This window comes from Peromyscus eremicus, chromosome 9, assembly GCF_949786415.1.
Source record: "Peromyscus eremicus chromosome 9, PerEre_H2_v1, whole genome shotgun sequence".
Taxonomy (NCBI): Eukaryota; Metazoa; Chordata; class Mammalia; order Rodentia; family Cricetidae; genus Peromyscus; species Peromyscus eremicus.
Window position 1 is genome coordinate 70,514,753 of NC_081425.1, and position 25,644 is coordinate 70,540,396.

A 25,644-nucleotide genomic window follows, 5' to 3' on the forward strand; every position below is an offset into this window, starting at 1 on the left:
TTGGACTGTTTTTCAGGACCAGTACAGAATTGGCGCTGAGAAAATTCTTACTGGTGAGGTCAGTGAACAAGCAGGTGAGCGTCAGAGTAGCACTCGGTTGATGGTGCAGATAGTTTTGATGGCTGCTGCTTGGGGGAAGCTGTGGGTGCTCTCCTACCATCCCATTAACAACGGTGTCCTAACTAATAGTATTCTAGTGTCACTCCCTGCGATGACTGCTCTACACCTAATGAAGTGTGTTCACATTCACTGAAGTAGATATTCAGGACGCCCCTTAAAAAGGCCTGGAAGTAGATCTGATTCATAACTAAAACTCCTGTTCTTCATAAACTTTATTGATGTACTCCTACAAACACTTCACTGGCCAATTTGGGGGGCACCCCAGATATACAATGCCTCTGCACCAATACAGGCATCAGAACTACAGATATCATGCCCTTTATCTTGTATATAGTGCCACACGAGGTCCTGAACTACCAAGCTCCTCTTTTACCCACTAGCACCCATGGGTCTTTCTGTTGCACGAATCCTAAATGGTCTTACAATAAAAACCTGGAGCCAGATATCAGGGTAAATGCTGAAGGTTCAGAGGAAACAAGCCATGGCCACCTCTCACCTCACCAACTCCTCAGCCAAAAGGGGAAGATCCTGTTGTCGCCACAAATCCTCAGACTGAACGCCCCCTGAGTCTTCAGCTGAAAGGGCACAGAACTGTCTCCTGCTTTATATTTCTTTCTCTGCCCAGCCGTATCACTTGCTGTATCATCCTTTCTAGTGCTGGGACCACTGTGTGGCATGAATCTTAGAAGGTCTTATTAATAAAATCAAACCTGAGGTCAGTTATTGGGGTGAATGCTGGAAGATCAGAGAAGCAGATCTTCTCACACGGCTTCCTCACCTCGCCAGTTCCTCAGCTGATCCTGTTTCCTTAGACTGGATGCCTCTCAGCTGAACTGTGCTCAAAAGCCTAAAAGCTTAACCAGCCAAATGCTTCTAGTTCCTGGTTTTCATGCCTTATATACCTTTCTGCTTTCTGCCATCACTCCCTGGGATTAAAGGCATGAGTCACCATGCCTGGCTGTTTCCAGTGTGGCCTTAAACTCACAGAGATCCAGATGGATCTCTGCCTCTGGAATGCTAGGATTAAAGGCGTGTGTGCCACCATTTTCTGGCCTCTATATCTAGTGGCTGTTTTGTTCTCTGACCCCAGATAAGTTTATTAGGGTGCACTATTTTGGGGAACACAATACCACCACACCACTCCCTGGCTTTGTTTCTCTTTTAGACTGGATTCATCTCATGTAATCCAGGGTGGCTTGTAGTAGGAAGGTTTCTCCAGTCCCACCCGGCTCTGTGGTCCCTCAGCACTTATAAAATAATCATTTATGCCAGGCGGTGGTGGCATATACCTTTAATCCCAGCACTTGGGAGACAGAGCCAGGCAGATCTCTATGAGTTCGAGGCCACCCTGGTCTACAGAGCGAGATCCAGGACAGGCACCAAAACTACACAGAGAAACCCTGTCTCAAAAATAAATAAGTAAATAAATAATCATTCAGAGGCTTATATTAATTATGAACTGTATGGCCGTTAGTGTTATTACTGACTAGCTCTTACACTTAAATTAACCCATAATTCTTTATGTTTTTAGCCTCATGGCTTGGTACCTTTTCTCAGTTCTGCCTTACTGTCTTGCTTCCTCTATGTCTGGCTGGCAACTCCTGACTTAGCCCTTCCTCTTCCCAGAATTCTCCTTGTCTGCTTATCCCACCTATACTTCCTGCCTGGCTACTGGCCAGTCAGCATTTTATTTATCAACCAATCAGAGCAACACATTCACAGCATACCGAACGATATTCCACAGCAGTGGCTTTTTTTTTTTTTTTTTTTTTTGAGACAGTGTATTTCTGTGTCGCTTTGGAGCCTTTCCTGAAACTCACTCTGTAGCCCAAGCTGGCCTTGAACTCACAGAGATCCGCCTGCCTCTGCCTCCCGAGTGCTGGGAGTAAAGGTATGCATCACCATGACCCACCTCTTGCAGCACACTGTTCCATATCTGTGGCGATATATTTGTAATAGAAGAAATAAAGCTTGCCTGAGGATCAGAAGACAGAGCCAGCCACTAGATTAAACAGAGACCAGGCAGTGATGGCACACACCTTTAATCCTAGCACTGGGGAGGCAGAGATCTGTCTGGATCTCTGTGAGTTCAAGGCCACCCTGGGCTACATGAGATTGATCCAGTCTAGGAGAGAAACAGAGCCAGACAATGGTGGCACACACCTTTAACCCCAGTATTTGGGAAGCGCACACACGCCATTAATCCCACTAGGAAGGTTGAGATAGGAAGTGAAATGACTAGGCAGAGAAAGACATAAGGTGTGAGGAGACAGGAACTAGAGAACCTTTCAGCTGAGGACTCAGGAGCATTCAGTCTGAGGATTTGTAGAGACAGGATCTTCTCTTTTCAGCTGAGGAGTTGACAAGTGAGAAGTGGCTGTGGCTTGTTTCCTCTGATCTTTTTTTTTTTTTTTTTAAAGATTTATTTATTTATTATGTATACAGTGTTCTGCCTGCATGCCAGAAGAGGGCGCCAGATCTCATCCCAGATGGCTGTGAGCCACCATGTGGTTGCTGGGAATTGAACTCATGATCTCTGGAAGAACAGCCAGTGCTCTTAACCACTGAGCCATCTCTCCAGCCCCCTCCTCTGATCTTTTAGTTTTAACTCTGATATCTGGCTCCAGGTTTTCATTTTAAGACCATTTGGGATTTGTGCAACATATACCTCAGTTTAATCCCATTCTTTTTCTATAATCTGGTTATTTCGTTTATTATTATGCTGAATTCATCCCTTTGCCAGGACCTGCAGCCCCTTGATCTTTCTTCTTTCTATATTATAGTTTCCCTTCCTTGGTTAAATTCCAATAATAAACACCTTGTTGCTGATGCTTCATCTCCCTTTGCCATTAAAAACAAAACAGAACAAAACAGGATCTCATCAAGCTCAGGCTGGCCTTGAACAAGTTAGCAGAGGATGACCTGATCTGCCTCTACCTCCCAAGCATGGGCATACAGGTGTACCCCACCACACCCAATTTACACAGTGTTAGGAACTGAACCCAGACGTCTGCCAACTGAGCTGAATCCTACTACATAATCATTCTACTTAAGTCATATACATCACCTACTTTATACCTATATCTGTGCAACTGAAAGGACAAGCAAAATAGCCATGCTGACTACTCTAACCAATTGATCACAATGAAACCAAAGGGAGTCCTTCCTGCCACTCAGCAACATTACCTTCCTGACCCTCTCACTCACTGTCTTTAGTAACTCCTTATTTTTTGATCCTCAAATCCCCAATATCTCTCTCCCTGTTCTCATTATTACCTTAGTTACTTTTCAACTATTTTTTATTGTTGTATATATTTTAACAATTTTGAGTACTTTAATAAGTTAAATAAGTTACTCTATTGCTGTGAAGAGACAGTATATCATAACCAAAAGAAAGCATTTAATTGGTGTTCTCTGTTTCTAAGGGTAATAAAGTCCATGACCATCACGGCAGGGAGCACTAACTAATCTACAAGTTAGAGGCAGAGAGATAGAGAGAGAATAAGTGAAAATAGTGTGGGCGTTCACAACCTCAGAGCCCACCCCCAGTCACACTCCTCCTAATCCTTTCCAAACAGTTCCACCAAGTGGGGACCAAGCATTCAAATATATGAGCCTATGGGGGCCATTCTCATTCAAACCACACCTTGGTTCTTTAAAGTAGAAGCAAAGAGAACACATTTACCAAGTTCCCAGCATCATACTGAATACTTTCTAGCATTTTCACTCACATACTCTGATTTCTGTCCTGTTACCACAAACCAGAGGTTCTCAACCAAGTCTGATTTTGTCCCAGGAAGACAAAATGAAGATGCTACTAAAGAGAAGCCAAGGAGGGGCCGAAGAGATGGCTCAGTGGTTAAGAGCACTGGCAGAGGTCTTGTTCGATTTCCGGCACCAGGTGGCAGCTCACAGTTGTCTGTAACTTCAGTTGCAGGGGATCTGATGCTTTCTGGTCTCAGGCACCAGGGATACATATGCACAGACATGAGGCAAAACACCCAGGACACATGAAATAAATAAATCCAAAAAAGAGAAGCCAAGGATGCTAGAAAATACCCTACAGTGTATAGCAAAGCCCTATAAATGAGGCTCTATGAAAAAATGTCATTGGTATCAAGGTTGAAAAACTGCTCCAAACAACCCGTATTCCTGCTCCTGGATGTGAAGTAGGTCTTGCCGTCTGGCAGAAAAATGTGGTTTGGTTTTAGTTTTGGTTTTTTAAGAATTCTATTGCTGTAGGATATCTTTCTGTACGCTGTGATTATGTGTTGCTCTGATTGGTTGATAAATAAAGCTGCATTGGCCTCTGTCAGGGCAGAATAAGGTTAGGCGGTACATTCAAACTAAAGACAAAATGAAGAAGGGTGAGATGGGGGAGACACCAACCCGCCGCCAAAGGAGCAACAAGATGCCAGCAGACTGGTAACACCACGGCCACGTGGCAACATATTAGGAATGGGTTAATTTAAGATGAAAGAGCTAACAAGAAGCTGAAGCCATAAGCCATAGTTTGTAAATAATATAAGCCTCTGAGCAATTATTTTATAAGCGGCTGCGGGACTGCGGGTGAGAGAGATTCATCTGGACTGCTGGGCAAGGCAGGACCAGAGAAACTTCTCACTGCACTCTATGGAGTACCCATATACAGTTGCTTGACTTGGGCGGTTCTGAGCTATGTCCTAATTGCTTAACAGCCATCCAGCTGGTGTCACTGAGTGTGAGTGAATTGACAGGACAAGAGTACTTCACAGTGCAATTTAAAAGAGTGGTCTCCAGTTTCTTTCTGAATCCTCTATTAAAATCTGTTCTGTGGCTGAGGATGGCGCCTGGGGTGTAAAATGCTTGCTTAGCACAAAGCCCTCCAGTAGTGATGCACACCTGGAACCCCAGTACTCTGCAGGTAGAGGCAGGAAGATGAGTATTTAAAGGTCATCTAGGCATATAATGAGTTCAAGGCTAGCCTGGGCTACATGAGACTCTATTTAAAAAAGAAAAGAAAGAAAAAACACTCAGGAGACAGAGGCAGGTGGATCTGTGGGTTCAAGGCCAGTCAGGTCTACAGAGCGAGTTTCAGGATAGCCAGGACTACACAGAGAAACCTTGTCTCCAAAAACAAAACAAAACAAAAAATAAAATTATTCCAACAGATTTGTTCTTCCCAGGGTCATTAATGACTTGGTCACAGATAAGGGTAGATTCTGGTTCATGTCTGAGTCTGTCTGAAGCATTTGACACTTGCTCTTTGAAATGGTTTTAGACTGTGTGGTCTGCTCTCTAGCTGATCGTTCTTTGTCTCCTTTGCTGTTTCTCATTTCAGAGTCTTAGCTCGGAGTGAGCTGTCTTCTCCCTTCAGTCTCTCGAGTGCTGGCGTGTGCCATCATGCCTGTCCATTTCTGCAGTCCTGACTTCTTAGAATTCAGTCCTCAGACTGTTGACACAGGTGTGTGGGGTGATTTTGTCCAGTTTTACACCATGGAATTCATTTGAATACAGTTGACTCCCTTATAGTTCCAGCCTAGACTCTCCTCCCAAATACCAAGCTGCCCTTTCGCATCTCCACTTGGGTGCTCACTAGACAACTAGTCTTAGTTAGGGTCTCTAGTGCTGTGATAAAACACCATGACCAAAATCCGCTTGAGGAAGAAAGGGTTTATTTGATCTTACAGTTTGTGGTCCATCATCTAAGGGAGTCAGAGCAGGAACCTGCAGGCACTGGAACCGAGGCCATGGAGTTCTGCTTACTGGCTTGCTCAGCCTGTTTTCTTATAGCACCCAGGACCATCAGCCCAGTGGTGGCACTGCCCACAGCCCCACATCAGTCATCAATGAAGAAATGTACCATAGGCTTGCCCGTAGGCCAATCTGATGGGGGCATTTTTTCAATTGAGGTTGCCTTTTCCCACAGTCAAGCTTGTGTCAAGTTGACATAAAATTGGCCAGCACACACTTCAAATTTAAGGTATCCAAAATTGAACTTATGTTTTCCCCAACTTACTCCTTCAGTTATTTTTAGCTCAGTGATAACTACCCTTCTGGTTCATGTCAAAAAAACAGGCCTTGGCATTCTCTGGTAGGCGTGTTTGTGTTTCACTTCCAGTTAATCAAATCCACTTGGATTTACTTTCAACATTTAACCAAAATCCTATTCCTCCTTCCTTCTAAGCTGAACCAAGGCAGTGGCTTATCTTCAGAATGTCTCAATTCCTTCCTCTCTTTCGATCTTTTGCATTTTAGGTCTCTGGCCATAACCTTTGGATTTTTATGTCCAGCTCACTCTTTGCAGCTTCTCGGAACAGGGCTGCTCACAAAAGGTCATAAAGGTCATTGAGCCCATTTTTTTCTTGAATGTCAGTAGTTAGGGGATTAGCATAGTCCTGTGAAGATTAGAGAGATGGCAAGCAGTCTTCCTGTCCACCTTTGCGGGGTGGGGAGGAGGGGGCCCTGAGAAAGTGTAAGGCCTGAAGGTTTCTCAGTGGGAGGAAGGCAATGAATGCTTTGTAAAGTGTCGACCCACCCCAGCCACAAGGCGAAGTCTGCAGATGGAAGGAAACGCTGAGGATCTGAATGGGGGAGTCTGGGGCTCGGGGCATTGGAGCACAAGAGCAGTGCGAACAGCACATCTCATTTTTATTACTAGAGCGAGAAATGCATAAAGTGATGGTTATAGTTAGTTTAACACATACAAATGCAGCGAGGGAATATACCTGGTGTTATGTTTTCTGAATATTACTTTTGATCACATGAGAGAGTCAAGAATACTCCCAGGCCTTTGCCTTCCCACAGAGATATTGTAGACATGCCAGGGCTTCCCTTCATGTCCTTGCTTTCAAATATGCTCATTTATCATAGTTTCTGCAGTTCTTTCTAGAAGGACACCGTGTGGGAAGAACATTCTGCAGTCTGCCCCATCCATGGTTCACACTAAGTTACACAGGTCTCCACAAAGTGCCTTTTTGTGTTAGGCTTGTTTGGTAGTTTTCTGTGCATGATATTGGGATTGAGCCCAGGGTCTTGCTTGCACCATGCAAGCACTCTGCCCCTGAGCTGTCTCCCTTGCCCTTGACCTCTCAAGTGCTAGAAGTGTGAGCATGTACCACTATGTCCGACACTAATAGTGCCACACCACCACTGCTGCCTCCTATTAAATCACTAACTTCTCTTACATCTCTTCCTCCAAAACAGAAAGGGTTCTCATAGGCTTCCTACCTCCATCATCCCTGAGCCAGTACATGTCCACTGATTGCAGGCCCTGCTTTGACTGAGCGTCACTCGAGGCTCCAAAGAGAAAAATGATCTGAACTGGCTGTGGTGGTGCCCACCTGTAAGTTCAGCACTTGGGAGGCAGAGGCAAAATAATCAAGTTCCAAGCCAGTTTGGGATACTGTCTAAGGGTTTCTGTTGCTGCAATGAAACGCCATGAACAAAAAACAAATTGGGTGGGGAAGGGTTTGTTTGGCTCACACTTCCACATTGTAGTCGTTCCATCATTGAAGGAAGCCAATACAGAAACTTAAGCAGGGCAGGAATCTGAAGACAGGAGCTGATGCAGAGGCCATGGAGGGGTGCTGCTTACTGACTTCCTCTACTTGATTTGCTCAGCCTGCTTTCTTATAGAAACCAGGACCCAGGGATGGCACCACACACTTGGACCGGGCCCTCACACATCAATCACTAATTAAGAAAATGCTCGACAGCTTTGGTTCTCAACCTTCCTAATGCTGCAATCCTTTAATACAGTTCCTCATGTAGTGACATCCAACCATAAAGTTATTTTCCTTGCTACATTATAACTATAATTTTGCAGAAGCAGAAATTATAACTGTAATTTTGGAACTGCTACTCCTTTGAGCATCCTTGCCCTGACCACTCACTGCTTTGCTAATTTTTCTCTGATCTTAACAACTGCTCATGTTCTCCCCACTATCCCTGGTCTTAACAACTGCTCATGTTCTCCCCACTATCCCTGTTTTTTGTTGTTTTGGATTTTTGTTTTATTTTGAGACAGGCCTCACTATGATCCCCCTGCCTCGGCCTCCTGAGTGATGGGGTTGCAGACGTGTACCAGCACACCAGAATATCTAACCTTTTTGAGTTCCTCTGGTCCAGTTGCCAGCTTTAGTTGTACATTTCTGCTTCTCTTCCTGATTATGCTCCCACAGATTATGAAACTCATGTTCTTGGTGGAGGTCCCTACAAAGTCCACCAGGGCAGGATGCTAGCTGGGGGTTGGGGGAGGCTGTCAGCACCACTGTGGCCTGTGGGAAGGATGTATAATGTGGAGAACCGTAGGCTCTTCTCCACTCATCAGGAGTTTTAGAGACACCAGGTTGAGGTGCCTCTCCATTCTGTAGCATTGCAAGGGGAGCTAGGAACTTATTCTTAGGGCCGCAGTCTTCCCACAGAGCCACCCTCTCAGAGAACTCTGCTGCCTGCCTGCCTGCCTTTTATTGTTACCTTTTCCTCCACTTCCCTCACCAAATTTGAGGAAGCTGGTTTACTTCTACAGCATGGATATAAAACTCAAAGCCTATAAGAAAGCAGTCTTTTAATATTAAAGAATAAAGTGAAGTAAGTGTGGACCGCAGCATGTGGGAAATCACCTGCCATGTCTGAGGGCAGTTACTCACTTCCAGCTGAGTGTGTCATGTAGGGTCATGATGACACGGTCCCTGTACCTTAAATGTTGGTCTATTTTGAACAATTGTAAATACTGTGCAGTTGTGGTGGTTTGAACTAGAATGTTCCCCCATAGGCTCAGATGTTTGAATACTTGGTCTCCAGTTAGTGGCGCTGTTTGGGTAGTTTCAGGAGCTGTGGCCTTGCTGAAGGAGGTATGTCACCGGGGTCTTGCCTTGAGGTTTCAAAGCCGTGCACCATTCTCAGTTCGCTCTTTATTTCCTGCTCGTAGTTCAAGACGTGAGCTGTCGGCTGTTCCTGCTGCCATGCCTGCCGTCTGCTGCCGCAGTTCCTTGCCCTGGTGGACTCTTATCCCTTTAGAACCATAAGCTCAAAATAAACTCCTCTATAAGCTGCTTTGGTCATGGTGTTTATTGCAGCATTAGAAAAGTAACAGGCAGGGTTGTGTGGTGATATTTTATTCGTGCTCTAACAAATAAAGCTTGCTTGGGGATCAGAGGAAAAAGCCAGCCACTATATTAAATACAGAGTGGTAACACATGCCTTTAATCCCAGCATTCGGAGGCAAAGATTCATTTGGATCTCTGTGAGTTCAAGGCCACACTTCGAACAGAGTCAGGCATGGTGGCACACGCCTTTAATCCCAGCACTAGTTAACCATAGAGGTCTGGAGGTCTATACAGACAGACAGGAAGTAATAGAGCTGGGAGGAGAGAGGAAGTAAGATGATAGGGCACAGAAAGGTACATAGGCGTGAGTATACAGGAAGTAGCTCTCTCTTGGGCTGAGGATTTCCTAGCAGTAAGAACTTGTGGCTTGCCTTGTTCTATTCCTCTGATCTCTCAGTTTTCACCCCAATATCCGGCTCCAGGTTTTTTATTAAAAAGACTGTTCGTGTTACAGGGTTGATTTTGTTGTTTGTTTGCTTTGTTTTTCTCCTGGAGACTGCCGAGGAGAATGTGCTTCATGTCTGTCTCCAGGGTCTAGCAGCTGATGTCAGTGCCTGCTGACTGCTCTGGGCTCTTGTCATCTCAGACCTGCCATTTCTGTCTACTTTCATGTGATCCTCTCTGTTTTTTAATATCTTATCTCTGCCTTCACCTGCCTCACATAAATGCAACTGAGACTGAACTTATAGCCAAACCTAAATTCAGGGTAAGCTCACATGAGACTCTCTTAAAAAAAAAAAAGAGGTGTATTTTTATTTTTTAGTATATATATGTGCATACCTGAGTATGTATATGTGCACATGTGTGTACAGGTGTTGGAAGTAGCCAGAAGAGGGTGCTAGATCCCCTGGAACTAGAGTTACAGGTAGTTCTGAGCCACACAATTTGGGGTCTGGCAACTAAACTAGGGTCTTCTACAAAATCAACAGATACTTGACTGCTGAGTCCTCTCCATCCCCATCATCTTGAGACTATCACATTAACAAGTTGATTGTCTTAGTTGTGATAAGACACCATGACCAAGGCAACTTCTAGAAGAAAGAGTTTATTAGGGGCTTACAGTTACAGAGGGTTAGACTCTATGACCATCATGGCAGGCAACATGGCAGCAGGCAGGCAGGCAGGCAGACAGGCATGGTGCCGGAGCAGGAACTGAGAGTGTACATCCTGATCCACAAGCAGGAGGCAGAGAGAGAGAGAGAGGTGAGGGGTGGGGGTGGGGGGAGACTGGGAATGATGTAGGTGTTTGAAACCTCAAAGCCCACCCTTAGTGGCACACCTCCAAGAAGGCCACCACTCCTTATCCTTTATAAAACAGTTCTACCAACTATGACCTATGACCATTCAAACAGATGGCCTATGGAGGCCATTCCCATTCAAACCACCACAGTGCCCTTTGCAAAATGGAGTCACACTCACAGGTTCTGGGTGGACATGTCTTGAGAATCACAATTTAAATGACAGTGAACTTTGCTAGGGCTTTGCTCTGTGCTGCCTCCTCTGTGGAGTGTATCCCGTCATCCAGCCTCAGCCACCACGCCTTCCTAGACTCTGCCAAGACTGGTCACTGAATTCACTGTATTATGGTGGGGCAGCAAAGCGTGTCTCTGCGTGAGTTACTTCACTTCCACAGATCTGTTCCCCCTCATTTTTTATATTTATTTTTATTGAATATGTATGAATATTTTGCCTGAATGTATGTCTGTGTATACCTGGTACTTGAGGAGGCCAGAAGAGGGTGTTGGATCCCCTGGAACTGGAATTACAGATGGTTGTGAGCCACCATGTGGTTTCTGGGAACCAAACCTTTGGAAGAGGACTCAACAACCTCTGAGCTGTCTTTCCAGCCACCCTTTTTAAAGAAACTTATTTTTAATTGTGTATGTATGTGTGTGGAGGGGGTGCACATGAGTGAAGATGCCCACAGAAGCCACAAGAGGGAATGGATTCCCTGGAGCTGGAGTTAGAGGTGGTTGTGAGCCACTAACCTGGGTGCTGAGAACTTAATCTGAGTGCTCTCCTAATGGCTGAAACATTTTTCTAGGCCGTTGTTTGCTTATTTTTTAGCTGAGATGATGGTCCCTGCCACTCCTATCAATAGCACTTTTGTTTGTTTAGTTGGTTGATTGCGTGTGTGTTTTGTTTGTTTGTTTGTTTGTTTTTGGAAGGCATCTTTCTATATAACTCTGACTTGCTTGGAACTGGCCATATACATCAGGCTGTCCTCAGATTCATGGAGACCCACCCACCCGCCTCCACCTCTCGAGTGCTGGGATTGACAGTGCCACCATGTGCCACCATGACTGTCAATAGTTATTTTAATGAAGAGAAATTTCAGGCCTTAGAACAGAGCTTAAAAATAGTACATTATCAACCAACACCTGCTATTGTTATCAGTACCTGTACTATCAAGCATCTCTCCCACTGTACTGAAATTCCTAAAGGGCATCTATGTCTCCTCTGTAATTTCTGTAGTGTCTGGCACTGAATAACGAGTGAATGGGCATATGGGGAGGGGGCAGCTAAGTTTCTTAAAATACAACAGTCAGCACAGAGACATGTTTGAAAATGTCACCAGGCCAGTGACTCTTCTGTCCAGCAACAGCAGGAGAAGCACCCAGGTCTCCCACAAAGGAGGAGAATCTTGTCCTGGTGGTCACCTACTTTGGTTTCCTGAGAAGCATGCTGCTCTTCTGAGTTAGTACAGCCCATGTAAGACAGAATTCCTCTTCATAAAAGGCATCATTTGCTGATCTGTCACTGCAGTAACTATATTTTATTATTCACACTGTACTTGTTAGCTTGGCCTGGGTTCTGAAATAGGGAAGGAAGGTGGGTGGGGGTGGACACTTGATTTAAAGGAAGAGGGACCACTGGAAGCCTCCATCAGGTACTAAGTATGACTCATGCCAGCCTCTGGCTTCCTCCCCAAGGTTGCTGCCTCTCCAAGGCATCTGAGGAGTATTGGAAGCCTTTTTTTTTAAGATTTTATTTATTTATTATGTATACAGCATGTATGACTGCAGGCCAGAAGAGGGCACCAGATCTCATTACAGGTGGTTGTGAGCCACCATGTGGGTGCTGGGAATTGAACTCAGGACCTCTGGAAGAACAGTCAGTGCTCTTAACGGCTGAGCCATCTCTCCAGCCCCATATTGGAAGCCTTTAAAGTTAGCACTGCATCACCTCTAGATCCACCAGAATGTTTCCCAGCGTGGTCCCACGAGTCATTTGTAAAGTTGCCTTCGAGTGGACCCGTGTTCTAGATAGATGGTTTACTCCAGAGAGTTATAAAGATGTTCACTGTTGAACTGAAGGCTGGCATCACTCTTACTTGTCCAGACCACCCTCAGGAACCCACCGCCATCTACCCTGCCAAGCTCTGTCCTGCATGCCACACCTCGTGGAATTCTTGCTACCAGAGTTGTGAAATCTTTCTGGGAGACAAATTCCTCACGACCTTTTCCTTCTTCCAGCATAAGATTCCAGGGGAGAAATTCCAGTTTCCTGGAGTGCCTAGTTTCCCAGTCTGATAGTCAAGTGGGAAGGGTGTATTGTCTCTTCAGAGCGTCCTCATCCCTGCCAGGTGGGTTACATGATGGGGAATGTGGACTTTCCTCCCCACAATTGCAAAAGTGAAAATGACCTCATAGTTCCCACATTATAAATCCTTCACACGTGAGTCACCAACCGCAGTCTCAGAAGTTGATTTCTGTACTAAGTGTAACTGTGACTTAAGCCTATCAGAACTAGAATTCTATGCTAATTCCTGAGGGGAGGAGAAGTCTCACTCAGAGCCCAGGCAAGAGCTGCTGTCTGCGATGAGATTTCCCTGGATGTGCTGAGCTTGGGCAATGCAATAGCAACTTTCTCCTACCCCGAATCTGAAGATTGATGTGGCTGTGTCTTCACCCATAGTAGCCAAAACTATGCTGACAAATAGCGCTTCCCAGTTATAATACACTTTCAAAACAAGGCATTCTTCATTGTAGCAACTCTCTGGCAGGAGATGTTCACACAGAAGGAAAAACCACAGCAATAGTCCAAAGAAAAGGCGGGACTTGTGAAATTTTAATTCTTGTCTTTAGTTTTACATGAAATCAAGACATTTTTAATATTTTATTATGTCTACAGTGTTCTGCCTGCACGCCAGAAGAGGGCATCAGATCTCATTATAGATGGTTGTGAGCCACCATGTGGGTGCTGGGAATTGAACTCAGGACCTCTGGAAGAGCAGCCAGTGTTCTTAACCTCTGAGCCATTTCTCCAGCCCCTAGATTTATATTTTTTTATTTATTAGTGAGATTAAACATCTCTTCATAAGCATGTAAAGTGCACATTATATCTTTTGCCCAATATTCTAGAGATATTTGTCTTTTGCTAACAGCTTTTTGTGTCTTAAATATTTTGCAGTTTTATGCTGTAAATATTTTCTCAGATTACTATTTACCATGTTTTAAAGGAGGCTTTTCTTAAACACAATTTAGAATTGTTACTACATAGGCAGTCAGTTGATTCATTTTTTCCATTTATGTTTGAATGTTTGGAATTTGCTTGGGAGGGCATTCCTCTGGTAGCACATGTTATGCACATGTTCTAAATATTGACCACCACTATTTTTCTGGTCTTTTTTAAGGCTCTACAGTATATTGGGAGAAAGATAGTGGCTTTTGATTCATCTAGAGCAACTCTGCATAAAGGGAGTGTCCTGTACCTCAGCTGCCCAGTGGCAGCCACTGATTGTTGTGACAGTCAAGGGCTGGTAATATTTCAATTAATTGGATAGAGCAGGTCTAGAATTTTATTTCAGTGTAAGATAAGGTTTTTGTTTGTTTGTTTGTTTTTCAAACCACCAGTCAGCATCCAAATACATTTATTGAAGAATCTATTATGGCCCCAGGCTCTTAATTTTTCTTTGTATCTGAATGAACCTCAGGGCCTTTGCATGTATCTAAATGAAACTTGGGGCCTTCTAGTCTATTGGTTTATGTATCTCTGGTCCCAGAAACCTCCATTTCTAAGTAAGCATAGGACAACTGTGCGGGATGTATGCAGCAGTCTACATTTCAGCACTGTTTAAAATTGGGAATCATATGAAATATTTAGTGAGAGGGTATTGATTTAAGCCACTAAGTGAAACGGTACTAGCTATACACCTTGAGCTGGAAGTAGTGCCATGGCATGTGATTGGTTGGGGAGCAGACAACTAAATCGTTACTTATCCAACTTGGAAAATGTGCACATAGCACATATATTCATGAGTATTATCTTTCCGTCTAAATTTGGTTTTCAAATTCCAAACCAAATTCAGGTGGTAATAGTGAGTTTAGGTATAGACACGGGTTATCTGAATCTGTTTGGTTCTTGAGTTTTCCATAATGAGCTGTGCATGTTTGGTTTGTACAAGAGACAACAGTATTATTGCCCAAACTCTATCCAAATCTATTTTCTTTTTTTTCTTTCTTTTTTTTTTTTTTTATTATGTGTACGGTGTTCTGCCTGCATGTATGCCTGCAGGCCAGAAGAGGGCACCAGATCTCATTACGGATAGTTGTGAGCCGCCATGTGGTTGCTGGGAATTGAACTCAGGACCTCTGGAAGAGCAGCCAGTGCTCTTAACCGCTGAGCCATCTCTCCAGCCCCCAAATCTATTTTCTGTAATGATAAATGTGAAGGGTACATGTTTGTTTAGGGATATGTACAGAAGGTAAATTTTAAATAATTCTTACCCCTACTGATGAGCATTCAGGAATTTAAATCTATTTTCTAATGTTTGTGCAGTGAATATGTGTCTAGACTTTGAACTCTGGTTAAAATAGGAACCCATAAGTGAAATTTACAGTGTAGCAAGCCTCCCTTTACAAAATGTTTTTATTCCATTGCTAACCTGGGACACGGACCTGCTAAGCCATGTTAGGAGTGGGTGGGGAGAAGCAAGAACAATTGGGGTAAAGCACAGACACACTCCACACAGAAGGGCAGTGCTGAGTCTAGATAAGATAGTTCATGACTTCCCTCGGTCCAGGCAAGCAGAGTCAAGATGGCTTTTCTGGTAGGAACTGCTGATTTACAACTTAAAGACAGGACAACCCACAAGGAGAGCTGTGGTCACTCACCAGGTGTGGGGTCCATCTGGCAGTTTCTGCTGCTGGGTGATGTTTAGGCAGTTAACAGGACAGTGCCTGTCCCGGATCTTGCTCTGTAGACCAGGCTGGCCTCGAACTCAGAGATCAATGAACAATGTTAAGTGAAAACTACAGCCTCCAACCTCAGGACTTCACATTCTCTGATATGGATTTGGGTTGACATTTGAAGAATTTTTAAATTGAGGAATCTGACAGGGAACCCGAGCTTCTGCACCACAGGAGCACGCTTTCTCGCTGCCAGTTGAGACTCCTTCTCACTGGGGAGACACAAACATGATTAAAGGCATTTTGTTGTTGTTGTTTGAGACAGAGTCTGGCTCTGTAGCCCAGGCTAGCCAGTAACTCATGTCAGTCCTCCTGTGTCAGCCTCCCAAGTGCGGAGATTACCCTCAGGTCATAGTGTAGCACACACACACACACACCATGATAACATTTCCATCCACATTTCCCAGCACTCAGGAGGCAGAGCCAGGCAGATCTCTGTGAGTTTGAGGCCAGCCTGGTCTACATAGTGAGATCCGGGACAGGCACCGAAACTACACAGAGAAACCCTGTCTCGGAAAAAAAAAAAAAAGAACACTGAGTATGTCATGGGGCTTCTCATAGCACAGTGGTATAGATACGTGCACAAGCACAGTAGTGAAGGGGTGGGTTTCTTCTACGCACAGCTGTAGAAGCAGTCTGTCTCCCTGGCTCTCCAGCGGCCACCAGCCTGTTAACTTCTGTTATTATGCTAATTGGGTTGTATTTTTATTTGTTTTTGCCTTGTTTTTGAAATAGGGTCCACTACATAGCCCAACATGCACTTTGATTTACTACAAGGTGATTCTGTGAGAATAACCATGCCTAAGAATTGGAAATTTCTTGCTCAAAATGACTCATGTGTTATTTAATCATGTAAAAAAAAATACAGAAGAAGTAAACTTATTTCAGAATTTGAAATATATCAAGCTTTGCTAGACTGGGGCATTAAGTCCATGCTTTATCTTTAAATATGTGATGTATTAAAATGTGTTCTCTGAAGACAGCGATACAGAAATTTCAAGTGACTGCATAGCCGGATACTATTTGTAATATCACAACTATCAGTAGAAAGTCATGTCTAATTTTTTTTTTTTTTTTTTTTTTTTTTTTTTTTTTTTTTAAGTATAGAAGAGGCAGGATCCTGACATTTGGTAACAGATACTGTGAAAGTCCCTTGGGAGAACCAATGAAATAGCCCAAACCTTAAAACCCTTTCTTCGAAAGGGCCACATACAATTGTCCTCCCGCGGCAACCAGCCTCTGTTATCCTCTGTTATCATGCTAATACTGTTGTAATTTTGTTCGTTTGTTGCCTTGTTTTGGAAAGAGGGTCTGCTGTGTATCCCAAAGTGCACTTTGACTCATTACATTTTAAGATCTTAAACTTCCAATCTTCGACTTTCAGGCACCATTCAGGTTTAGGGAAAACCATATAGGGAAGTTGAGCCTCTTGTTTACATTTCTAATCCTACCTGAGTGTATTTAAACAGACCCTGGAGAACGGGCAAAGAGTTCAGACCAAAGATCTAGCTGGTTGTGGTCATCAGCCTTTGGTGACAGACGGGGGTGGGGGTATGGGGGGAGCTGACAGGCAACCAGCTCCTGTAAACCCAGGCTCTAGGCCCTCCATGGCTGCTGACCCCGTCCTTTCTAAGGCAGACTTCAGTCCCCCAGTGGAGTGGGAGGAAAACATCACCTGGTGCTTAGGAGGCAGCTCTGAGTGCTGGGCTGTGTGACCTGGGGGAGAAAGTCCAGCTGGAGAGAATTCAGAGCTTTCCTTAGTGGACAGCCTGCTGAAGCCATCCTTGAAGTCATTGGTCCAGCTGGACCTACAGCCTCACTGCTCTGCTCCCCTCTGGGTCAGAGGCACACCCAACACTCTGATAGAAGCCTCCTCTCTCTGAAGAAACTCCGAGTAAATCCTAGCTAATGAGCTCAAATTCTGTGAGAGCATGGCCCAGGGGGTAGGGAATGACAAGACCCATTAGAATACAGTTTCCGGGCTGCGCTGCTGTGATTACATTTCTGTAATCCCTACGCTCTGCAGGATTGGGACTCCAGGGAAGTGGGGGCTACATAGACGACATTATCTACTAAAACCGGTTTTTAAAAACATACAGCTTTGATTTGCATCTTCAGTTTGGTTTTCACTGAAGTGGTTCGGCTGCTATGGAGGTGTTTGCTTAACCCTCTAGGGGGTTATGGAGGTACAGCAATTATAATCCACCAAGCATGGCAAAGTCAGGCAGAGGTTTTTTTTCCCCCCAAATCCCACAGCTATTAAGGAGGAAGGTAAGCCAAACCTCAAGTGTTGTATAGTTTAGACTTTTCAGACCCCTTCGCTAGCTCCCTGTCACCTCCAGCCACGAAAGTCCTTCTGGCCTGGCTCACCCCACCCAATGTCTGCATTCTCCCCGCCTTGCAATTTCCTTCACTCAGCACCCTCTTATGACCTACAGGTGAAAGGGGAGGGGGAAGTCATCCCAGGACTTGGCCCAGCGGATTGGGTGTCAGCTTCCAGCACTGGGAGATGAGAGTTTAGTCCCCGGGCTAGCTAAAATTAGCCAAGTGGGGCCGCTGCTGGGATCTGTACACAGCAGTCCTAAGCAGAGTGGGAACTCAAGTGAGGGCGCGCAGAAGCCTGGTGTCTCCTGCCCGGGACTGAAGGAGAGCAAGTGGAAAGGAGGGCTTGACCCTGCCCTAGATGGCTGCAGGTGTTTGCGGTTTGTTGCACTTGGAGACCCCTAGAGTTATCTCCCTCGTAGCCCACTGTTCCAAAGTTAGTGTGTGCCCTTGGGGTGCAGTGAGGGGCTGACGGCTCTGTGAATTGAGGGCAGTTCTGCTTTTCTGGGCGCAGCTCAGGCATATCCTTCCCTCATGCCTGGTCACCTGCAGCCATCTCACAAGCCTGAGCCGTGAGCTTTTTGAAGATGGCAAGTCTTTCCTCAGACTTGGAGCATGTCTCCCTTCCTGTCCGGAAGGACGGTCTTGAGAACTCCCTTTACCTGCCCGAAGAACCTCCTCCCGGTCTCCCTCTCCCTGTGAGGATCCCGGCTTACTTTCCTTTTCTCTGGCAGAGCCTGACCCCAGCCCCTTGGTTTCAGGAAACCTCCCCTTTCCAGCTTCATCCCTGGAGACCGGGAAGGAGCAGGATGGCGGCGACGACTCGGCAGAACCTGAGATGCTGTGCAGCGTGGAGCACCCCAGCCAGTTCTTCGCTGAAGCGCAGAGGCTGCGGGAGCAGAAGCTGCTGCTGGATGAAGAGGTGTCAGTAGGGGGACAGGTATACGGGGTGCATCGGGTGATCTTGGCTGCAATTAGCAGCCTCTTCCAAGGCAGGCTGCTGGACGGTGGAGGTCAGCAGCCTCGCTTCAGCCTCGACGTGACCCGGAGGGGCTGGGAGGCTGCGCTGACCTTTGCGTATGAGGGGGTGCTGGGCCCCGCCACGCAGGACGAAGTGCTGGCTGCTGCAGAGGCGCTGGGAGCGCCCCGGGTGAAGAACGCGGTCCAGCTGAGGCCAGAAGGGCTTGGCAAAGCCAGGGAAGATGAAGAGAAGCTCAGCCAGGCAGAGGAGCTGAGGGAGAGCCTGCACAGCATTGAGCGTCTGTATCGAGAGGGCATCGGGTGCGACCTGGAGCTGGAAGCAGAGGGCTACCGCCTGCGGGGTGAGGGCCGGTAGGGCAACTGCTAAGAATGCGCGTCGCAGGGTTTTGTTTAGTTTGCGGTGCGAGGGGTGGAACCCAAGTCCTCACTTCCACTCTGCCACTGGGTCACACCCCCCAGCCCTGTGTAAGAGTTTCGGATCATTGCTCCCGCAAGAATGTCCTTTTTGGTATTTTTCCAGCGCCACCAAGAGATGCACATGCGCAGTTGAATTGTTTTCCTAGATGCCCAGACAAATTTGAACCAATAGTTCAGTCGCTTTTTTTTTTCCCCTGCCCAGTGGCTAGATTTCCAGCCAGCTGGCTGGGGCATATAGTACAGTCCATGGCAGTAGAACAAGCAGAAAGTGAATGCCTCAAACAGATTAGCCGGAGGCCCTTGACATCTACTAAGCACACAGCAAACAGAAGCCCCCAATGTGTCCTTTCTCCTAGATGTGATTCTTTCTGAGGAAAGACTCTGGCAGCCTCCTCTAGACCAGTGGTTCTCAACCTTCTTAATGCTGCAACCCTTTAACACAGCTCCTCGTGTTGTGGTGACCCCCATCCATGAAATACTTTCCTTGCTACTTCATAACCGTAATTTTTCTACTGCTGCCGGGTGGTGGTGGTCCATGCTTTTGATCCCAGCAATGGAGGGTAGAGGCAGGTGGATTACTGAGTTCAAGGCTAGCCTGGTTTACAGAGTGAGTTCCAGGACAGCCAGGGATACACAGAGAAACCCTGTCTCAAACAAACAAAATTTGCTAGAGTTATTTTGGATGGTCTTAGGCAACCCCTTTGAAAGGGTCATTAGCCGGGCAATGGTGGCGCACGCCTTTAATCCCAGCACTCGGCAGGCAGAGCCAGGTGGATCTCTGTGAGTTCGAGCTAGACTAGTCTACAGAGCGAGATCTAGGACAAGCACCAAAACTACACAGAGAAATTTGTGCGATCTAGGACAAGCACCAAAACTACACAGAGAAATTCTGTCTGGTGGGTGGGTGGAGGGGAAGAGTCATTCAACCTCCAAGGGGGTGTGACTCACAGGTTGAGAATCACTGCTCTCTACTGTACAGTGTCTGCTATTCCCTTATACCAAGATACATCTGACCTGGAACATACAGTCTGTATGTGATGCAACAAAGTTTAAAGTCACAATAGATTTGTTTAGAGGTTACCTAGTTCAAGGTTAATACTTTAGCAATGAACAAATCAAGCCACATTCCAGCACTAGTGAGATTGAACAAGAGGACTGCCTAGAGTTTGGAGCCAGCCTGGGCTACATTGTGAGCGCTAGGCTGGTGTGGACTACATTATAAGCACCTATCTCACAAACCAAAGTGAAAAAGGAAAGAAAAAACAAATCTCGTAGGGCCTTGTAACATAGACCTGTTACACACACATAGGCAGCTGAGAAAGGAGAGTTGACGTGAGTTCCAGGCCAGACTGACTCCAAAACATGCCCAGTCACACCGTGAGGTCCTCAGTGGAGGTACTCCAGAAGGAAAGCTATCCCTAAAGGCTTTCTGCCTCATGGCATTAGCTGGAGGGTGATGGTTTAAAAGTTCATAATTACAACATTCTCACAAAAGGTTGGGGTTCCCACATATTCATACATCACTTTAAGTCTTACGGTACAGCAATGAGTAAGAGGGAGATTCCTAGTAACTGTGAGCCATTCACAGTTGAGTCTCAGATACAGATGCTGGTTGGTGATCTGAAAGCTGAGCTGGTTTAGCTCATTCCCCAGAAGGTCGACTTTCAACCTAGAGTAGGAGACTGTAACTGATGTTTGTTACATCGGGGAAGCACCAGGCCACTACCTACTGCTTAAAAAGGCGATAGAGGAAGCATCACTATCATCAGTTGCCCTTTGAGAGGTACGCATTCCACAACTGGCCAAAAGAGTGTGGAATTCATAAGAAGCACAGGGAACACAGAGGCTTGACTAGGACTTCCTGAGACAGTCCCTAGCCGTGTTCTTCTTTCTATCGCAAAATACTTCAAGCACAAAGCAAAAATTAACACTCAAACATCCATCACACTGGCTTAACAATTAATATGCTACTTGTCTATTTCATCTCATTATTTCCGCTTGACATTTTACTGAGGAGTATACATTTTAAAACAAACAAAGGGCTAGAGAGATGACTGCTGGTTAAAAGCTCTTCCTAGTCTTCCCAGCATCCACACTGGGCAGACCATAACTGTCCAGCCTCCATAAGAGCCCATACTCCCATGCACCTACCCCCCCCCACACAAACATAATTGAAATAATAAAAATAAATCCTTAAAAAGGATATTTGAGCGTTCACTTTCTGTTTTATTTTTTATTTTGATAAAGAGTCTCACCAAGTTTCCCAGGTTGGTCTTGAATGCATTCTTCAGCCCAGGCAGGCTTTGAACTCATGGTCCTCTTGCCTCCATGTAAATGGGATTACAGTGCCTTCAACACAAAGCCCAGTTCTATTAAAACAAAACCTTTTCTATACTTACAAAATATTGCATTTAGTTATTCATGTGTGTGAGAGTATGTGTGTGTGTGTGTGTGTGAACAGCAGGACACTCCAGTACTACAGTGCTTGTGGAGCCAGAGGACAGCTTGCAGGGAAGTAGCCCTCTCCTTCTATGTGGGTTCTAAGGTTAGAACTCTGGTCATTGGTCTTGATGGCAAGTCCCTTTACACACTCAGCCACCTTTCCTGACCCTGTTATTTCTTTCTTTTCTTTTAATTTTTTTTTTTTTTGAATTTTTGAGATAGGGTTTTTCTGTGTAACAGTCCTAGCTATCCTGGAACTCACTTTGTAGACCAGGCTGGCCTCGAACTCAAAGAGATCCGCCTGCCTCTGCCTCCCAAGTGCTGGGATTAAAGGCGTGTGCCACCACCGCCCCGCTTCTTTCTTTTCTTAAAGGCTTATTTGTTTTATTTTATGTGTATGTGAGTACCTGCATGTATGTCGTGTACCACATGTCTGCCTGGTGCCCACAGAGGCCAGAAGAGGGCGTCCAGTTCCCTAGAACTGGACTTAAAGGTGGTTGTGAGTTGACAGGTGGGTGCTGGAAACCAAACCTGGGTCCTCTGCAAGAGCAGTAAGTATACCACCATGCCTGGCATGGATGGAAGCCATTTTGGTAGGATGGCTGATGGCTGTGGTTCTCGCAGCTGTAAATGAAAAACCCTTATTTTGTTCACCACGCAGTGACACCTTTGTAAGTTGTACCCTGCTCTATTCAGTTTATTTTGTGTTTCCTATTAGCAAGTGTTGTCTATAGGATTTTCTCAACTGGTTTCATTAAGATAGTTTTTCTAGCGAGGCGACAGTGGCGCACGCCTTTAATCCTAGTACTCCGGAGGTAGAGGCAGGTGGATATCTGTGAGTTTGAGACCAACCTGGGCTACAGAGCAAGTTCCAGGACAACCAGGGCTACACCGAGAAACCCTGTCTTGAAAAAAAAAAGTTTTTTAATTAACATGGACCTAAAATGCTAAAGTGTCCTCCAGACACTAACATGAGAATAATACAGGGTGCTTGGAAATTTTTAGAATAAAGACTGAATACAGAAGTACATGTCAAGTCTCCATAGTAAGCTCCAGGCCAGCCAAGACTACATCATGAGACCCTGTATCCAGAAAGAAACAGAAAGAGAGAAAGGTATTAAAGCAAAGACTCCCCAAGTTACTATTTAGACCTATGGAATCATAATCCAGGGAGGGGCAGAGAGGGGCCTGAAAGCTGCACTTTTGCTTGTTTGTTTATCCGGTGCGGTACTGGCGAGGGAATCCAGGCTTTGCACATGCTGGACAGGGGCTCCACCGCTGTATCCCGAGAATGAAAGCCGCAAGCATTCCATGCTCTTCCAAAGCACATCACGGCTTGGCCTCTGGGTGACTGGATCAGTTACAAGTTAGGCTTACAAGTTAGGATCCTGGTTCGCTAGCTGTCTTGCAGCAGTCTGGGTTTCTTTGTTTCCCGTCCACTGCAGTGCACCGAGTAGCCCTGGCCTGTGGCAGTGAGTTCTTCGGGGCCATGCTTCTGAGTGGGATGAGGGAGTCCCAGGGCGCAAAGGTGTCTCTGCGTACCATCTCTTCTCAAGACCTGAGGTTCCTCGTGTCTTTCGCCTACTCTGGAGTGGTACGAGAAAGATGGCCGGGACTGCTAAGAGTCGCCCAGGCTGCGCTGCAGTACCAAAGCTCCTCCTGCCTGGATTTGTGTCAGAGAGCCTTGGCTCAAAGCCTCTGCCCCGCCCTTTGCCTGGCTTTGTTTCCTATGGTTGAAGCCCCTGGTTTGGAGAAAGTCTGGGGGAAAGCCCATCATTACCTCCTCACTCATCTGCCTGCTGTGGCTCTGTGCCCTACTTTCCCGGCGTTACCCGCCACCTGCCTGGCGGAGCTCTTGGACAGTGATGAGCTCCATGTACAAGAAGAGTTCGAGGCTTTCATGGCTGCACGGCGTTGGCTGGCTGCCAACCCCGAGACCCAGGAGTCAGAGGCCAAGGCCCTGCTGCGATGTGTCTGCTTTGGCCGCATGTCCACCAGGGAGCTGAGAAAGGTGCGAGCAGCTGGGCTCCCCCCTCCTCTCTCCGCCGAGCTGCTGTACCAGCTAATGGTAGAAGCTGAAATCCCAGGTCAAGAGAGGTGCAGGGAGCCTGACCAAGCACTGGTGGTGATTGGCGGGGATGGGCTGAGACCTAACATGGACCGAAGACAGCCATCTTGCAAAGTGTGGTGGGCCCGGGCTTTCCACTGTGGCATGGGTCTGGTACGAACTGTGGAATGGTGCCGGCTGCCTGACCTGCCTGCCCCAGGGCGCTTCCGGCACGGAGCTGCGAGCCTCACAGGAAGTGAACTCTACGTGTGTGGGGGACAGGATTACTACAGCCACTCCAACACTCTGGCTTCAACTCTCAGGTACCATCAGTGAGTAGCAGGCCCCCGTGTGGGCAAGCAAGAGAAAATGCTAATCTAGCCAGCCACGGGCTCCCAGGGTCACCCTTTTTGTATCTCGTCCCATTGTGTCCAGGTGGAGCTCCAGTCAAGAAGGCTGGGAGGAAATGGCACCTTTGTGCCAGGCTCGGAGCTTCTTCCCTCTGGTGGTGTTTGATGGACAACTTTATGCCCTGGGCGGACGGGACAATGGTGTTGCCCTTAATTCTGTTGAGACCTATAGCCCTGAACTCAATGTCTGGAGGTAAGCAGGCAAAGGGGCATTAGGGAGAAACTGGATTTGGAACAGGAGAGTGAAGCTGGGCATAGGGGCACGCACCTGTAATCCTAACACTTCAGAGGCTAAGGCGGGAGCCTAGGCTATAATAGCAAGATCTACCTCAAAATAAAATAAAATGAAATCAAGTTGAGCGTTCTAGTTGTCTAATCTTATATTCTGTTCTCCCTTAGGCCAGCACCAGCTCTTCCGGTGCCATGTTTTGCCCACGCGGCTGCAATCCTCGAGGGCCGATTGTATGTAAGCGGCGGCTATAGTGGGACTGGCCAGTTCTTGGACTCACTGATGCTCTATGACCCCAAACTTGAGAAGCCGGAGACACTTTTGAGCCCGATGGGAGTAGCTCGGGCTAGTCACGTGATGGCTGCTCTGGGTGGGAGGTTGTATGTGGCAGGTGGGATAGGAGACACTGGGGACCTCCTGAGCTTTGAGGTCTATGAGCCGAAGACTGATAGCTGGACTCACCTGGCACCCTTGCCCTCCTCCCATGTGGGGGCTGCAGGTGCTGTGCTCCAGGGGGAGCTACTAATACTGGGGGGCTATAGCCACCGTACTTATGCCATCTCCCACCTTGTCCATGCCTACTGCCCCGGTCTGAACCGCTGGCTGTGCCTGGGAACTCTGCCAAGACCTCGGGCTGAGATGCCTGCCTGCGTCTTGACATTGCCCAGTGTGCGGCACATAGCTTTGGTCCCTACTCAGCACCAAAACAAACCTGCTGGATGATTGAAGACCAGCAATACGTGAGGGAGGGAGGGATAAGAATACCATCACAAAAGGACGGAAATTATGAGAGGATAAAAAAATTTTACTTGCTGGCTTACTTTTAAAATTTATTATCGTTAGAAACGTTCTTGTTTGTAGCTCTGGCTGGCCTTGAACTTGATGTGTAGCCTGGGCTGGCCTCAAAGTCCTGCCTCAGTCTCCTGAATGCTGGGATTATATGCACTACCCCACCTTGATTGAGAGGTCTGATGATGATTGACAGGGTCTCTTGTATCCCAGGGTGCCTCACAAGTCCCTATGTAGTCAAGGATGACCTTGAGCTTTTAATCCTCCTGCCTCCATCTTGAAAGAACTGGATTCACAGGCATGTACTGCCACGCCTGGTTTGTTCCAGAGATCAATGCTCAGCAGGTACACTACCAGCTTAGCTACTTCCCTAACCCTAAAAGAAGGTTGTATTCCTTTTTGTTTTGTTTTTAAATTGTTTAATATTTATTTTATAGGTATGAGTGTTTTGCTTGCATGTATAGTATGAACCATGTGCTTATCTGGTGCCTGCAGAAGCCAGAAGAGGGCAGCAGATCCTCTGGAACTGGAATTACAGATGGTTGTGAGCAGCCATTTGGGTGCTGGGAACTGAACCCTGGTCCTCTAGAAGAGCAGCAAGTGCTCT

General features: G+C 46.3%; 1 protein-coding gene across 1 annotated transcript; it reads left to right on the forward strand.

The window, feature by feature from the left end:
• The first annotated feature begins 18,309 nt into the window (after nucleotides 1–18,309).
• Nucleotides 18,310–25,404, forward strand: Klhl33 (kelch like family member 33). Its single transcript, XM_059274474.1, is given in 5 exon segments — nucleotides 18,310–18,369; nucleotides 18,372–19,044; nucleotides 23,008–23,932; nucleotides 24,045–24,212; nucleotides 24,419–25,404. Coding segments are annotated over 5 exon segments (2,379 nt in total). The 3' UTR covers nucleotides 24,972–25,404.
• Nucleotides 25,405–25,644: the final 240 nt, after the last annotated feature.